This window comes from Diaphorina citri, unplaced genomic scaffold (genome assembly GCF_000475195.1).
Source record: "Diaphorina citri unplaced genomic scaffold, Diaci psyllid genome assembly version 1.1 scaffold40, whole genome shotgun sequence".
Taxonomy (NCBI): Eukaryota; Metazoa; Arthropoda; class Insecta; order Hemiptera; family Psyllidae; genus Diaphorina; species Diaphorina citri.
Genome location: NW_007377477.1, coordinates 99,615 through 116,857, shown reverse-complemented (window position 1 = coordinate 116,857; position 17,243 = coordinate 99,615). Strand labels below are relative to the sequence as shown.

General features: G+C 40.8%; 2 protein-coding genes across 2 annotated transcripts in view; one reads left to right on the top strand and one right to left on the bottom strand.

Moving 5' to 3' along the window:
* LOC103513405 (phospholipid-transporting ATPase ID) overlaps positions 1 to 9,157 on the top strand; it is a gene marked incomplete in the record, with an annotated part of 26,907 nt that extends 17,750 nt beyond the window's left edge. The window contains 12 exon segments of the mRNA XM_017445810.2: positions 388 to 593; positions 1,008 to 1,210; positions 1,827 to 2,029; positions 2,267 to 2,397; positions 2,728 to 2,983; positions 3,587 to 3,767; positions 4,181 to 4,300; positions 4,565 to 4,741; positions 5,401 to 5,562; positions 6,194 to 6,419; positions 7,159 to 7,293; positions 8,992 to 9,157. Of these exon segments, the coding sequence (XP_017301299.1) occupies positions 388 to 593; positions 1,008 to 1,210; positions 1,827 to 2,029; positions 2,267 to 2,397; positions 2,728 to 2,983; positions 3,587 to 3,767; positions 4,181 to 4,300; positions 4,565 to 4,741; positions 5,401 to 5,562; positions 6,194 to 6,419; positions 7,159 to 7,293; positions 8,992 to 9,157 (2,166 nt within the window).
* Positions 9,158 to 12,060: 2,903 nt separating this feature from the next.
* LOC103513395 (synaptic vesicle glycoprotein 2C) overlaps positions 12,061 to 17,243 on the bottom strand; it is a 54,264-nt gene continuing 49,081 nt past the window's right edge. Inside the window, exons 5-8 of the mRNA XM_026826376.1 lie at positions 13,863 to 14,024; positions 13,182 to 13,260; positions 12,916 to 13,107; positions 12,061 to 12,241 (exon numbers count right to left, since the gene is read on the bottom strand). Of these exons, the coding sequence (XP_026682177.1) occupies positions 12,061 to 12,241; positions 12,916 to 13,107; positions 13,182 to 13,260; positions 13,863 to 14,024 (614 nt within the window). The remainder of the gene's footprint in view (positions 12,242 to 12,915; positions 13,108 to 13,181; positions 13,261 to 13,862; positions 14,025 to 17,243) is intronic.

The following is a 17,243-nucleotide window of genomic DNA, read 5'->3' as shown; positions in this document are numbered from 1 at the left end:
GAGTCAGCTCCGAACCATTAGACCGGACTGGACTGGGACCGGGACCAATATTGTGGTCGGACTATTGCAGCCGGCGCGCGCAGGACAAAATTTACCGAGCCACTCGGACCATTCCAACGAATTTATTTTTGGTCCGACACGACAGAACCATTTCACCATGTGCATTTTGCTCGGAACCGTAGCATCTTTCGAGTTTCTTGTATTTTTAAGAATTTTCTTCCAGAAAAAAAAAAAAAAAAAAAAAAAAAAAAAAAAAACTGACCGATTGCAACAGACTGAAAATGGTCCGTTGGTCCCTGTAATTTGTAGTCACTTTTAGTTTGATTCCCACTCGGGCACGGAGATTGCTTTCGTTTTACAATATATTCCTCTTTCTCCTCTTTCCAGCAAAGACACATCAGCGACAATCAGGTGAACCAGCGCCAATCCAAAGTATTTCGCAACGGCGCCCTGGTGCGAGAGAAATGGGCGGCCGTTCATGTCGGCGATATCATTCAGATGGAGAGCGGCCAATTTGTGGCGGCCGATGTTCTTCTGCTGTCCACCAGTGAACCCAATGGCCTGGCCTTCATAGAAACATCCGAACTTGATGGGTAGGTATTTGTTTAGCGGCCAATTTGTGGCGGCCGATGTACTGCTGCTGTCTACTAGTGAACCCAATGGCCTGGCCTTCATAGAAACATCCAAACTTGATGTGTAGGTATTTGTTTAGCGGCCTTCATCCGAACTTGATGGGTAGGTATATGTTTAGCGGCCAATCTCCGGCGGGAATCGAACCCTCGACCCAGCCTGACTGGGGCCAGGATAAGTGAGAAACACGTGATTTCCCTGATGGTCACCCATCCGGATCCCAACCACATGCTACGTTTCTTAACTTCAGTAATCAAATTTAAAGTAATGTATTCAACGTGCTATCGCCCATCTAGCCTGTGCACTGTTCGTGTCCAAAAGAAGATCACATATTTTAATGGATTTACTTACCGTCCCCTCTTTTTCCGCCCTGACAGAGAAACGAACCTGAAGTGCCGCCAATGCATCCCGGACACCGCCAAGCTGGGGCATGATGTCGGAAATTTTGACGGCGAGATTGTGTGCGAGACGCCAAACAATTTACTGAACAAGTTTGACGGCATTCTGTATTGGCGGCAGAGTCAGTATGTGCTCGACAATGATAAGATTGTACTGCGCGGCTGTGTACTCAGGAATACCGGTAAGATGTCTAACTTATGTCCGCCGCCCACTCAGAGCGTCTGACAGCCCGTGGTCTCAGACCTAGGTCTTTCAAACGGTCTGATCGTGAGTGGCGGGTACAAGGTTGAATTCAGATGCACAATTAAATGAAGTGAGTTTTTCGATTTGCACTTGGTAGGTAATTGATTTTTTTTTCTTTTTTAATGGGTTTAACGTCACTGTATATCTGCTAAGGTCATCGAAGGGAGTGGTTTTACCCTTCATTCGGTGACAAAAGCTACCCGCCTCCTCACATTAACCACCTCATCCAGCCTAGTCCATATGGTCCCCATCCCAATATCAACGAGGCGCAACGTTGCTTAACTTCAGTGATCCATGGAAGACTGGTACAAAAGTGAAGAGGCTCTTACCACAGATAATAATTTATTAACGATGCAAACCTCAGTGGTGCAGTGGTTAACGCGTTGGACTTTGGATCTGGAGGTTGGTGGTTCGAGTCCAAGTAAACTCATAAAATTTATCTAGATGTAATAATTGGGGAACGATATTTGGGACAAGCATTTACATGTATGCTTAACACAATTAAAAATTCCTCTAATTTATTAATGATTTGATTGATTGACCTTTTTCTCCAGATTGGTGCTATGGCGTGGTCATATTCACTGGCCGGGACACGAAGCTTATGCAGAACAGCGGCAAGACCAAATTCAAGCGAACGTCTATTGACAAACTACTCAATCTACTCATCATTAGAATTGTACTCTTTCTTCTTGCCATATGTCTATTCTGCTCTATTGCCTGTTTCATTTGGGAGATTAAAATCGGATACCACTTTCAGGTAGGTCTGGCTGGAGGACTTTAAACAGGGGCTAGACCAGCTTAGTCTGGCTGGTGGACTTTAAACAGGGAGTCTTTTCACAAAAAAAAAAAAAAAAAAAAAAAAAATCTATTCAAGTCCTATTTGTCCAAGAGAAACAAGGTACCTATATTCTTTTCTAGTTAAATACATATCAAGACATTGTTTAGGTTACAGGGAATAAACCATTATTCTTATTCTTGTTTGATTTTGCTTCAGATCTATCTGCCTTGGGATAGCATCATACCGGCTGAGGATAAAGTGACGGGCTGTGCAGTGATAGCATTCCTCATATTCTTCTCCTATGTGATAGTAATGAATACGCTGGTACCCATATCCTTGTATGTCAGGTGAGAATCCAGGTCCCGAATTCAAATCCCATCATCGACAAAAATTTGTACTCGTTTTTTGATTGCAAATATTTCAAGGGGTTACTTTCTGGTGTTCTCGTGTTGACTCAGCACCTAACGGAGAGTATTGTGTCTCTTCTCGGGCGTGCAACAACACAGCCACACGAGTCTAATGTGTAGCAGTTGTTTCATTTCTACAAAATAAAAACGGCGGTGAAACACTCATCTTTTAAATTATTAAAATAATAACCAACTTGGTTTTCAATGGCCATTTACTTAAGGTAAGGTTTGTATCTTCACAAACACAACATATGTCCTCTCTCTTCACAGTGTGGAAGTCATTCGGTTTGCGCAATCCCTCCTGATCAACAACGATCCGAAAATGTATTGTGACAAGCGCAAAATGCACGCGCAGGCGCGCACCACCACCCTGAACGAAGAACTGGGCCAAATCGAATACATCTTCTCCGACAAAACAGGCACACTGACTCAAAACGTCATGACGTTCAACAAGTGCTCGATAGATGGCGTTGTGTACGGAGATATGTATAATGCAGAGACGGGATTGGTCAATGATAATGCTGACGTAAGTATAGATTATAGAATATCTTCTTCTTTTTCTTTGCCTTTTCCCATATACAGACGGGGTCGGCGTTTTTCGTCAGCCTCTCAATCAGCCCTAACTAGGGTGATTGCTTAGGGCTGACATTTGGTTTTGGCTACAGATTTCTCGAGTGGATGCCCTTTGTACTCTACCTTTGCTATTTCTTTAGCAAGGGAAATTCAGGCTCCTATACTCCCTGTTTAAAGTCCCCCAGCCAGACTAAGCTGCTCAGCCAGACTAAGCTGCTCAGCCAGACTAAGCTGCTCAGCCAGACTAAGCTGCTCAGCCAGACAAGTTAAGCACTATTTATTTCATTCCAGATCGCCTCTTCTTTTTCTTTGCCTTTTCCCGTGTACAGACGGGGTCGGCGTTTTTCGTCAGCCTCTCAATCAGCCCTAACTAGGGTGATTGCTTAGGACTGACATTTGGTTTTGGCACAGATTTCTCGAGTGGATGCCCTTCGCACTCAACCTTTGCTATTTCTTTAGCAAGGGAAATTCAGGCTCCTGTACTCCCTGTTTAAAGTCCCCCAGCCAGACTAAGCTGCTCAGCCAGACAAGTTAAGCACTATCTATTTCATTCCAGATCGCGCTGCCATCGGATTTCTCGTGGAACAAGTACATGGAGAAGAGTTTCGCGTGGTTCGACAAAAGTCTGCTGACCAAGATTCGATCCCCGGACACGCCACAAAAAGATCAGGAAGTCATCTACACGTTTTTCCGAACCCTGGCTCTGTGCCACACGGTGATGGCCGAAACCAGAACTGGTGAGTTTTTTTTTTTTTTTGCCCAAAACCTAATGGGTCTGATTAAGCCCAAAATACATACAAAAAATGTTGACTTACATACAATGTTGTGGTTTAAAGTTGGCACGTACCTTGTTTGGTACTGGACGTTTATTGTTTTTATTCCAGACCCGTTTTCAGCAGGAAATATTATTTTTTATATGGAACATTTCAGACAAATTAACCAACTTCATTGGTCTAGTGGTTAACGCAAAGGACTCCGGTTAATTTTCAATTAATCAAGGTTTATCAAATGGGGAACGAAATTCGTCCAAATGTCTGTTGAAACTCAAACTTTGATGGATGAGTGTGAGTGTGTATTTAATATTATTTTATTTTTTTAACCTGATGGGTGATGAGGGGTTTATTGATTTATTCTGTCATTATTATTTCAGATAAGTTGGTGTACCAGGCCCAATCACCGGACGAGGCGGCTCTTGTATCTGCAGCACGCAACTTCGGATTCGTGTTCAAAGAACGGAGTCCCAACTCCATCACCATCGAGGTACACATCAGTCAAAGGATTTTGATTAAAAACCCAATAGCTACTGTTTAAATTGTACAGAACCTTGTTGGAAATGATGAGATCTACCTACCCTGAGCCGTTGTCAGTGTTTTTCTGGCGCACCCTGTTTAATGAGGACCTGTGTTTTTCCTCTGGAGCATGATGAGAACCCTTTGAAACCTCCAGCTAACTAGGCTGGTTAAGGATTGGCTAGGTCTACTTAATAGGTTACGTATTTTTTACATTTTTTTTTTTGTTCTCAATCACATTTCAGGCACCGTTCACAAGAACGGCACCAAACTGAAATCCAACTCGATAGACGTGATTGATGACAAGGACCTGAGTATAGTTACGTTTAACGAAGACACGACGATTATTAACGAGCACACCAATGTCTCGAATGGAAAGGCGAACATGGCCGAGGTCGATTCGTTTGCCCTCGTCATACAAGGTGAGTTAAAAGGCTTAGCAAAATTAATCAAAATGGGATTGGCTTCACTCAGTGGTGGTAAAAGTCAATAGGTTTAACGTGATTGTATATATAAATTTTAAATTTTAAAAGACAATAATTGGGATTCGACATTCAACTAAAGAAAGTTTGGTGAGCTTTCGGGAATACTCAGATTCCCATCGTCAGACCAAGATCGCGAGAGCACTCCATTAGGAGTGCTAACGGTTCTAATGGAGTGCTAACGATACGATAAAATGGTACTGGTAAGTTTCTACTGAGACGACTTACTTGCTTACAAAAATGGAAAATTGACTTGCTTACTTCAACAAGGAAAAACATATATCCAAGGGGATATAACTTTATTGATAAATGAGTGCTTCACACAAGGGTGCAAAAGTACGTAGAAAAGTTGACAAGATGTATGTATGTACGTTTAACTGTATTGCTCTTAATTTTACATAATAAATAATTGTTCCTTACCTATTTATATATATAAGGTTCCTTACCTATTTATATATATATATAATATATAAGACCTTGTTTAGACTGCGGGAGTAAAGGGACTTTTCAGTCTCATTCTGGCAGTATAAACAAGGTATATTCTATTCTATTCTTCTATTCTATTTAACCTTGAGCTATTTCCATATTTGATTCATCAGGTCACTCACTCATGCACGCCCTGACGCCTCAGCTTGAGCTTCTATTCGTAGAAGTGTGTACTAGATGTAAGAGTTGTATATGCTGTCGTGTTACGCCCTTACAGAAGGCCATGGTCGTACAACTGATTCAGAACTATAAGAAAGCGAGAACCCTGGCCATTGGTAAGTTAATATACGTACTACAGGATGGGAATGCTACGACAATGACCACACGAGTCTCAGATTGAGCTTCTGTTCGTAGAAGTGTGCACTAGATGTAAGAGTTGTATATGCTGTCGTGTTACGCCCCTACAGAAGGCCATGGTCGTAAAACTCATTCAGAACTATAAGAAAGCGAGAACCCTGGCCATTGGTAAGTTTCCTAATGTATATTGTGGGAAACCAGAGGCTCCCGAGGGGAACGAGATGAAACGAACACAAATTAAAACTTAGTTCAAGTATAATCTTATGAGGACACGGTAACACGCTTGCTTGCCATGCAGAAGGTCCCGGGTTCGAATCCCACCATCGACAAACAATTGTACTCGTTTTTAGACTGCAAATATTTCAACGGGTTTCTTTCTGTTCTCGTGTTGACCCAGCACCTATGTAAATGGGAAGTATTGTGTTTTCTCGCCCATTTGACGAGAGGCATACTACGGGATGGGCATGCTACGACACAGACAACACGAGTCGAATGTAGCAGTCGTTTCATTGTTACGAAATAAAAGCGGCGGTGAAACACCCATCAAAAAAAAGATAGAGGAAGTTAAATCTCACTTTGCACGGTCACTAACCCCCTCTCCCGTTTCAGGTGATGGCGCTAACGACGTTTCCATGATCAAAACCGCTCACGTGGGTATCGGCATATCCGGTCTGGAAGGTAACCAAGCCATGCTCGCCTCCGACTACTCGATAGCACAGTTCAAATTCCTGGAGCGACTCCTTCTGGTGCATGGTCGCTGGAGCTACTTTCGGATCTGCACGTTCCTCCGCTACTTTTTCTACAAGAACTTCACGTTTACCCTGTGTCACTTCTGGTGAGTAGCGACCTTCCCTGTATTGCTAGTAGCGACCTTACCTGTATAATATAAAAATAAATGAACATTTGTGCAAAATTTCAGTGACTTTGTTAGAAAACTCGACTCCTGATAATCGTAAACTCTCTAGAGCTTTTTAAAACTCGAGCCCTAAGTAACGAAATTATGAGGCCGAATAGCGGCCGAACCGTACATTTCTCAAGGTTCGGCCCGAGGAGACGTTTGATCTACATTTTATAAAGAACCTCTCTGCAAAGTTTGATCGACTTGGGCTGAAAACTAAAGGCCTGGGAAAAGTGAACTTTTTAGAGCTTTTTCAAAACTTAAGTCCTGAATAGCAGCTGAACCGTACATTTCTCGAGGTTCGGCCCAAGGAGACGTTTGATCTACATTTTATAAAGAACCTCTCTGCAAAGTTTGAATGACTTGGGCCGAAAACTAAAGTCCTGAGGAAATTGAACTTTCAGCCCCTCGGATTATGAATGTTTTACTTCTGAGCTACTAGGGCCTAATTCAGGTCGACTCTACAATTTGGGCAGCAGTTCACAATAGAATAGAATGTACCTTGTCAATCTTGCTGGGATAGGACTGAAAAGTCCCTTTACACCCGCAGTCTAACCAATGTCTCGTATATTTTGACACAAAATAATAATTTCTATGATTTTTCCTCTGTAATTTGGGTCCCAGTCTTATATACATATTTTGACACAAGATATTAATTTCTCTACTTTTCCCCCAGGTACGCCCTGTTCTGCGGATTCTCGGCCCAAACGATTTTCGATCCGATGTACATCTCCGTATTCAATCTGTTCTATACGAGTCTGCCCATTCTTACCAACGCTGTCCTGGATCAGGATGTTAGCGATACTAACAGGTAGGAAAACGCATCCTTAGAATACCTACCTCGGTGGTGTAGTGAGGACACAAGTTCGATCCCAGTCAAGGCATAGAAATTTATTCTCATTTCATTGAAAATTCGACGATATTAATCAGTCTGAGCGCACGAATACAGGTCGGAAGACCCATCCTTACACAGGAAACCTACCTCGGTGGTGTAGTGGTCAAGACGCTCGCCTGGTAAACAAGAGGACGCCGAACCGTCGACTATGTGTGGACACAGTGTCCAGGTCGAGGGTTCGAATCCCTTCTAGGAGACGTATATTTATATAGAAGCGTATCTGAGAAAGGTTTCAACTGGCCTTCGATTTAGAGAGTTAACGAAATTGTTCTCAATCAAAAGAACTCTTTTATAGGGGTTTAACAAAAAATGTCACAAACAAACGAACTCTTTTTTTATAGAGAGTTAACGAAATTGTTCTCAATCAAAAGAACTCTTTTATAGGGGTTTAACAAAAAATGTCACAAACAAACGAACTCTTTTTTTTATAGAGAGTTAACGAAATTTTTCTCAACCAAAGTTTTTTTATAAACAATAATTAGAGGTTTAATGAAATTTTCCCATCAAAAGAACTCCTTTTTAGAACTTTATCTGTATAATTGGTGCATTCATCGTGCTATCCTAGCGCAGAGCGCATGCTAGCTATAAGAACTCTAATCAAAAAAAGATTAATAAATTATTTAATTCTAGTCAACTTTTAATTATTTATCTAGTCCCTGTTTATAAGACCTTGTTTAGACTGCGAGAGTAAAGGGACTTTTCCGTCCTATGGTGGCAGTATAAACAGGGTATATTCTATTCTCTTCTAGTCTGTAACTTAAATCAAAGTTTTTTCTAGTCAATAATCTAGGAACGCCAAATTTTGATAATTAAAAAATCGACACGGCTAATAAAGGTAATTTGCGTTGTGTTTTATGTTTAGTAAGTAGTTTTAAGTTCAATAATATTATTGTAATATGTAGTTTTTGTAATAGTGATCTCATTGTTTTGTGCTACAAGATTTATGTGTACCTGTAAGATGTATTTTTAAATATTTTTATTCTTTACAATTTTAATTATTAATAGATTTTATATGTATTTATTTTAAACAATGTACATACCTACATTTATATTGGAAGGTATCTAAAGGTAGAAACAAACTATTATCACGTCACGTGAGCTCATGGGGGGGTCAGGAAGATGTATGTCAAACAGGGTTTATACGCGACCTGGAAAAACTGGAAAACCTGGAAAAGTCATGGAATCTGAAAATCGGCCAAAAAGTCATGGGGAAAAAAATGGAAAATCTTGAAAATTCAAAGAAAACCTGGAAAAGTCATGAAATTTGTCACCCGGTCAAAAATTAAAAATGTTCAAATTAAATATCAAGTTTTTTTTTTCCGAAAAACGGCCTGCGGCGCATTCCCCCTCATATTCCTTGACGTTCTGCATATTGCATATTTTATTGAAATGAAGGGGTAATCTTACTGTTTTTTAAGTACTTCTGCCCCCTCATTTTCTGGAAAATTCATGGGAAATCGTCTGGAAAAGTCATGGAATTTCATTCCGGGAAAAGCGTATAAACCCTGTCAAAGTTTTCCTATAATATTGTAGGTAATTTCGTTCATGATAGCCACACTACTATGTCACGTAAGCTCACGTGAATTTGTTGTGTCTCGTTTGTCCAGGAAACAGCATGATCTCGTTCGGCTGCCTATGTATGCCGGACTATGGCGGTGCGTGTGACTGTACGTACAATTACAATTTGCCCGGAGGTGTGCATGAGGCGTACCAAGAGATGATCTTCAAAGATAACGGGAAACTGGGCGCCAAGTTCAGAGTACTGCCTTTGGGAGGATAAACTAGATATTCTGGAATCTAGATATTGAGATTGTTTTCATCGAGGGAATAATTACTTAGCTCTTTCCACCGATGTGTGTGGAAGGCTGCAGGTTTTCGTATCGCTAGCGCTAGGTACATAGGTAAGTATAGTGACGTTAAGTCACTTGAAAAATAATCTCATTCGAAAATCAGTCAATACCTATAATAAGCCCCAAAGGTCAATTTTTGAGGAAAAAAAAACTCGCCCATCGCCCAAAAACTATACAGTTCTATTCTGACCCAGAGTCTAGCAGTGTACCAACTTTGTTGTTGTTGTAGCGGCTTTAGCTTTCGCCGAATGGTGATGGCAGATTAAAGAGAGGATATCTTTTAGTGACGTTAAGTCACTTGAAAAATAATCTCATTCGAAAATCAGTCAATACCTATAATAAGCCCCAAAGGTCAATTTTTGAGGAAAAAATAACTCGCCTATCGCCCAAAAACTATACAGTTCTATTCTGACCCAGAGTCTAGCAGTGTACCAACTTTGTTGTTGTTGTTGTTGTTGTAGTGGCTTTAGCTTTCGCCGGATGGTGATGGCAGATTAAAGAGAGGATATCTGTTAGTATCTGCCATACACCTGGGTGATGGTCTCTTGCCATGTTTAATAGGCTCGTCCTGAACCGCAGTCAACCATCGTGAGGACTTGTACTTATTCTTTAAAAGCAGAGAGAACACTTTGAACAACTGTCAGCTAGCTAGGCTGGTTAGGGTTAGCTGTTCTCCTCCCTGTTTATAGTCCCACAGCCAGACGCTAGTCCACTCTCTGTTAAACGTCCCCTAGCCAGACAATGTACCAACTTTAATTTAGCCGTTCTTGTGTTATCGAGTGACGAACTTTCGTTTCCTCTTTACCTATTCAGTAAGAAAAACTCACACGAATAACGTAGTAAAGGCAGATTATTTTATATTTTTTATACAAATACTATGTGGATAATTCCAAGTGTAAAATGCTGCGATAAAATTCTTACAATGTTATAAAGAAAACATACCTACCTCTATTTTATACTAAACTTAGGAGTAAAGCCGTCTCAACGGCGATTCTTAAGGTGTGTCCACACATTGTCGACGCCGTCGATTGATGTCGACTGAACCGTCCACACTGCCTCGACAACATAGATTCACCTCCTCGATCGACGGCGTCGACTATGATGTGTGGACACACCTTTGCAATCCATCTGATCTCAAGCAGTGTCCACACTACCTATAAATCTTTAGGCCCGTTCCCACTTGGTATTCGAAAAAAATCTGGTGTGAACATCACACGACCTTCCTTATCCTATTAAAGGATGCTTATTTGAGTATTCTTTTACCCTAACTTTTACCGTTTTGTCGCTATAGCTGAAAACCGCCAAAAAACGGTCGAAATCTGTCCAAAAGCGGTTAAAATACCGCCAAGCGCAGCAACCACCTCAACCAAACCTTTTGATTTGCATCCTTGTCACATTTGTGAACTACATACCAAATTTCAAGTCTCTAGCTTAGACCGTTCCCCAGATATTGTTAAATTACACCGAAAACCGCCAAAAAGTGGTAAAATGCCGCCAAATGTTGCACCGGTCTTAACCAAAAGTTTTGATTGTTAAATTACACCGAAAACCGCCAAAAAGCGGTAAAATGCCGCCAAGCGTTGCATCGGTCTTAACCAAAAGTTTCGTGTCGCATTCTCACATTTGACAGCTACATACTAAATTTCAAGTCTCTAGCTCTTACCGTTCTCGAGATATTTTGTTTACAGACAGACACACACACGGACCAATGGCTCAAACTTTGGATTTAGGCTCTAGCAGGGACCTCAAAACGTGTTTTGACACTAAAATCTGACCATCGAAAATTTGACCCGATTACATTACTTTCCTTCCTATAGGATAAGGAAAGTAAAAAACAAAAAACAAAAAAAATCGTGTCGTGTGTAGTGGGAACACTCATTATTACATTGCCTACAGGACATTCGGGACAAAATCGGATGAAACTCACGATAAGTGGGAATGGGTCTTGACGAGTAAGATTATTATTACTGTTACGTGCCTCTTTATATTACTCGAATAGCACTAAAGTGAGTGAGTCTCTTTAATCCAGCAGTAGGCTACTACCATTATTGTGGTCAAATTCTCGGGCAATATTAAGGATAAAATTCCGCCCATCTAATGAGGGATGAGCATAAGGGCATACTACGACGCAGACCCGTAAAGTCGAATATTTATTTCTACTCGTCCATCTGATGAGGGCATGCTACGACCCAGACCCGTAGAGTCTAATGTTTCTTCTAGCCCATCTGATGAGGGCATACTACAACACAGACCACAAGAGTTCAATGTAGTACCTAGATTTTTTTTTTTTTTTTTTTTTTTACTGTTACAAATTAAAGAGGCGGTAAAACACTCTTGAAATAATTTAATCCCAAGTTCAACCTGGAGATTTGTGGAAGACTTTTCTCTGATCACCCTTTAGGGTCAACTGGGGGTATCAAGTCCAGTGTAGTAGATGTTTTATTGCTACAAATCAAAGAGGAGGCGAAACACTCATACGACCTAGAGCCCAAAGGCGAAACACTCTTGAAATAATCCAATTGATCTCAATTTTTCTACATACTAAATTTCAAGTCTCTAGCTCTTACCGTTCTCGAGATATTTTGTTTACAGACAGACACACGGACACACAGACAGACAGACTCACTCTTGAAACAATCCAATTGATCTTAATTTTCAACTTTGAGATTCGTGGAAGACTCTTCGCTGATGCCCCTTTATGGTCAACTGTCCTTTTAGGGCCAACTGTTCTCCCTTTAGGGTCCACTGTTCTCCCTTTAGGGTCCACTGTTCTCCCTTTAGGGCCAACTGTCCCTTTAGGGTCAACTGTCCGGGATGAAATCCGGGACAGGTGTCACGACAAAGGTTCCCGCGTTGTGTTGGGTAGGAATAGACACAGCATGCCGCCCCCTGGAACAGAAAGGGTTAACGAAATATAGTTCCAAGTTCTTATGTCCGGGATGAAATCCGGGACAGGTGTCACGACAAAGGTTCCCGCGTTGTGTTGGGTAGGAATAGACACAGCATGCCGCCCCCTGGAAGAGAAAGGGTTAACGAAATATAGTTCCAAGTTCTTATAGGACAGGAATTTTTCTTTTTCTTCTATGACTTCTAGATACCGAGATAAATCGATTTAAATAATACCGATAAATCGTAAAGTTTGACGTCACGACATATGCTCCCATAGGCGATGACGTCATAACTCATGACTCCCGCTTCGTTTGTTTGTGCGCAAGCGTTTCTGCGCATTTTGACATTATAATTAAGTCTGACGTCACAACTCTTTGAACTTTTTAATTAGAACGGCAATTAAAAATTGAATTTTCGACCTTTTAAAGTTACTTTTTCGGAGTTTTGACTTCAGATTTGGATTTTTCACAACTTTTTACGTAGGAATCGACCTTTTATTCATAATTTTTACCCAACTGCAACTGCTCCATTGGGACATGTTAAAAGAAAGCTACCAGCCTAGTTAGCTTGGTAGCTCGTCTGCCTTGTGAGCGCTAGACCGCGGGTTGGATTCCCGGCCGAGGCGGGTTTTATCCTGAACTCATAAGGTTTGTCTTTAAGGCCCGTTCTCAATTGTCGTGAATTTCACCATCAGAATGTCCTTGTAAGCAATGTAATATTTAAATGAGTGTTCCCATAAGGACGACACGATTTTTTTCCGAACGACAAATGGGAAGGGGCCCTTACTCCCAAAACTTACCAATGAGTAGAAATGCGACGATGAAAGTGGGGGCGGGACAGTACAAGTCGAGCAACGTTGCAATTACAATGTTTCCAATGATACCACCTAGTCTGGCCGCCACCATGGATACGGCAACACCTGTGGCTCTGGAAATAGGACAGCAATTGATGTATGTTGCAATCTTTGATCATTAGGCCATTTTTAGCCCGTCTTTCCTTTATTATTATTATTGTATTCGCTTCGGTGTCGTCTGTCTGTCATTCTGTCTGTCCCCATAGAAGGACTTCGTCCTATATATCAAATTAATCTTGCGGCCGATGCTGTCGGCCACTGAACCCCATAGATACGCCCCGGCCATCATACCTGCGGAACAACAGTATAATCTTAAACAGGGGGACTTTAAACAGGAAGCAGACCAGTGTCTTGCTCTGTGTGGGACTATAAATAGGGATCAGAACAGCCCAACCATAATCAGCCTGGCTACCTGGAAGTTACAAAGGGTTTATCTTTATCATGCTTCAAAGGAAGAGCACCAGGGCCCTGACAATGGTTGAATGTGGTTCGGGACGGGCCAAGTAATATTGGCTAGAGACCATCAACCCCTCTCGGTGCAGCTACACCGCTACAACAAGAACAACGACAATAAAATCGTACAACATCATTCAGCATCATTAAGGATCAATACGCTCGCCTGGTAAACAGGAGGGCGTGGATTCAATCCCAGCCGAGGCATGGACTTTTATCCTCACTTATTTGAAGAATTGACCACAATAATGATACAAGCCTACTTCTGGGTTAAAGGAACTCTTCGGTCCTGTTCGAGCAGTATAAATAAGCACTATTAAGTACTATTATGATTGTCTCACCAATGATATAATCCCTTGGTGTGCGTGTTAAGTTCTAGGTCACACTGGGCGGACGGTAAGATGAAGGACATGGAGACTATTTATACTCTAAGCTCTTACCAATGAATATGATAGAGTTTAGCCACCCCTTGGTGTGCGTGTTAAGTTCCAGGTCACACTGGGCGGACGGTAAGATGAAGGACATGGAAATGACGTCCATCTCTTCACTGGTCGAAACGAAACCGCATACGATGAGCAGGAAGTAGTGGAACTTGCCGTAACCTGGGGACAAGAGGAGGTGATTAGTCATTGTTTTGTTTTTGTTTTCAAAACACCCAGTACCTACTGTAAAACGGCAATATAGTGAGTCTAATTACTATCTTTTAACTTTTATAGGACTCTCATTGTATTGTATAGTAAGCAAGGCCTTTTATAAATTTTATGATGAACTGTAGGTATTTTCAATGTATTTGTATTCTGGATCATGAATATCATGGTGTATGTAGGTTGCATGATTTTTAATATCCCATGAAATGTGTATACGAGACCTTGTTTAGACTAGTAAACAGTTTTCAGTCCTCTTTGGGCAAAATTTGACTTCTTCATCATTTAGGACAGGAATATTTACTAAAGAATAATTTTATTAATCTCTGTCTTTGCAGCCTAGTTAGCTTAGTTGGTAGTGCGTCTTCCTTGTAAGCGCTAGACCGCGGGTTTGATTCCCGCCCGGGGCGGATTTTTTCCTGATGGAATGATGTTCGTTCTCGGAACGGCTGGCTTTCTCCTATCCTGTCTTCCTTCTCTCTTCGATTTCGGGACGATAAGACCATAGCAGTTACAGTTCCCTCTGTCAAACCTCTTGAAAAAAAAAGCCTGTACCTATTCTTTGTTTTAGCTGTCGATGTCGGATATCTACATATAAATGACAGATGATTGTGACTGATCCACTCGATCCCTCATTCTTAAGTTTTGTTTCAAATGGAAGAATACGGATTATTTATTATTTTTGACGATCTTTACGAAAAAAATACATTTGGACAGTTATATTTTTCATGAGAATCATCAATTATATTTTTATTTCTTGAGTAGAAGATCTATTTGAACTTCTTACCGTTTTGTCTCGCTTTTTCACGATGAGCACTATTTTTAAATCTAATCCCCCCATTTTCACTACAATCCCAGCTACACACGGCAACTGAAAAAAAAAAAAAAAAAAAAAAAAAAAAAAAAAAAAATAAATAAATCGTACTGTTCTGGAACGAATACCTTTAATGAATAATACCTATTTGTCCCTTTTTCTCTCCCAGGTAACACGGAAGAGGATCAGGTGATAGGGGATGCAAAGGCGGGACAGTGTTGTAGACTAATGTGAAATTACTAGAGTCTGTGTCTGTTGGTATGTACCTACTATGTACTTGGTAACTTGGTATACTTTAACATACACTCTGCTGGTACCTGGACGACCCCACACTACACACTCCCTTCCTACTCCAGGTTTGTGTAGAAAACGTACCTAGTATCCTTTGTCAATTTTTTCTATAGGACCAACATTGAGGAGTGCAGCTGTTTGTGGAATAGGTACCTGACATGACTACTGTGTTGGTGTTCCTACTTCCTACGTTTAGATTTGTGACATTGCAGTGTGTTTTACTATCGAAATTAAACATTCTAGTACTTACTACTAAAAGAAAGCGAATTTAGCTAATCAAAAGAGTTCATTAGCCAGCCTAGTTAGCTTAGTTGGTAGTGCGTCTGCCTTTACGGTTTGAGGTACAAGTAATCAGTAAATGTTTTATGGTAAGTAATTCAGATAGGCAGAAAGGACAGGAAGGGGGATCATCTTTGGACGTAAGGTAACCATGAGTTAAGCGAGAGTGTCCTATGCAAAGCCTAGTGATGACTATTATTTCTTCTCTATGAGTTTTGAGATTGGAAAAATATTGTCTTTTAAACCTCTCTAAGTTTGGATTTATTAGGGCTTAATTCTTTCCATTTTGAATCCCAAATTTTAAAAAGAGAGTTTTTTTAGTCTTCCTTCTCTCTTCGATTTCGGGACGATAAGACCATAGCAGTTACAGTTCCCTCTGTCAAACCTCTTAAAAAAAAAAAAAAAAACTTAAAAAAATAAATGTACATGTACGAAGAAGTAACTACTTGAATAAGTGCATGATAAAAAAATGGAATGAAAATATCTAAATTTGAAAATAGGTATACGAAGAAGCTACTTGAATAAGTGCATGATAAAAAAATGGAATGAAAATATCTAAATTTGAAAATAGGTATAGTTACCTATGCTGATATTGAAAAATAGTGATAACAAAATGCGTAGATAGGTAGGTACCTATTCGATCTATTTGAGCCCCTAACTCAAATCCCTATGGTGATAAGCTCACAGCGCGTCGTACGATATTGGTAGGCCTGTCTTCCTTCTCTCTTCGATTTCGGGACGATAAGACCATAGCAGTTACAGTTCCCTCTGTCAAACCTCTTTAAAAAAAAAGAGTTAATTTTCCTTAGATTATAATTTTACCCGCCTACTCACATTAACCTCACCCAGTCTGAGTGGGGCAGGGAAAAGCCAGTAGCACGTTACTTTGAGGGCTATACCGAAAAAAAGAAAAACATGAAACTCTGTTTCCTGTTGATAAAGGCTGGCGCGGCGCTTCGAACTCTTAACGTTTGCACGCCTTCCGCCACGCTTGATTTCAACTTTCACAATACAAAGTTACAATATCTGTCTTCCTTCTCTCTTCGATTTCGGGACGATAAGACCATAGCAGTTACAGTTCCCTCTGTCAAACCTCTTAAAAAAAAGGTATTTAGACCAAATTCAGTCGAAGTGCACACAAAAAAATCCAGTCTTAAATAGTATTCGAAGATTGCGAGGTGTCTATAAGAAGATTGCTCAAGACTTTATTTTACGAAAAAGAAAAAAAAAAGATACAATAATTAAAATATATTGATATTTGGAATTGATTAATTTTTATCCTGTCTTCCTTCTCTCTTCGATTTCGGGACGATAAGACCATAGCAGTTACAGTTCCCTCTGTCAAACCTCTTAAAAAAAAGTTACGACACAAACATAATGTTAGGATCAGATCGCTCCGGGCGGAAATCTGACCCGGGAATCAGCTCTCAACGTGTGTCTAATCACACATAGTCGAGCGGCTGTCAATCGATGTCGACTGACAGCCTAGTTAGCTTGGTTGGTAGCGCGTCTGCCTTGTAAGCGCTAGGCCGCGGGTTCGATTCCCGCCCGGGGCGGAATTTATCCTGAACGAATGTTCGTTCTCGGATCGGCTGGCTTTCTCCTATCCTGTCTTCCTTCTCTCTTTGATTTCGGGACGATAAGACCTTGGCAGTTACAGTTCCCTCTGTCAAACCTCTTTAAAAAAATCATTTTCTCTGAAGATCAGAATTTCCATGAGACTGAATTCCGACGGTTGTAGACCAAAATTTTCAAAAATTCGCCTGCGGCGTAACTCGCCCCGAATCGACTTT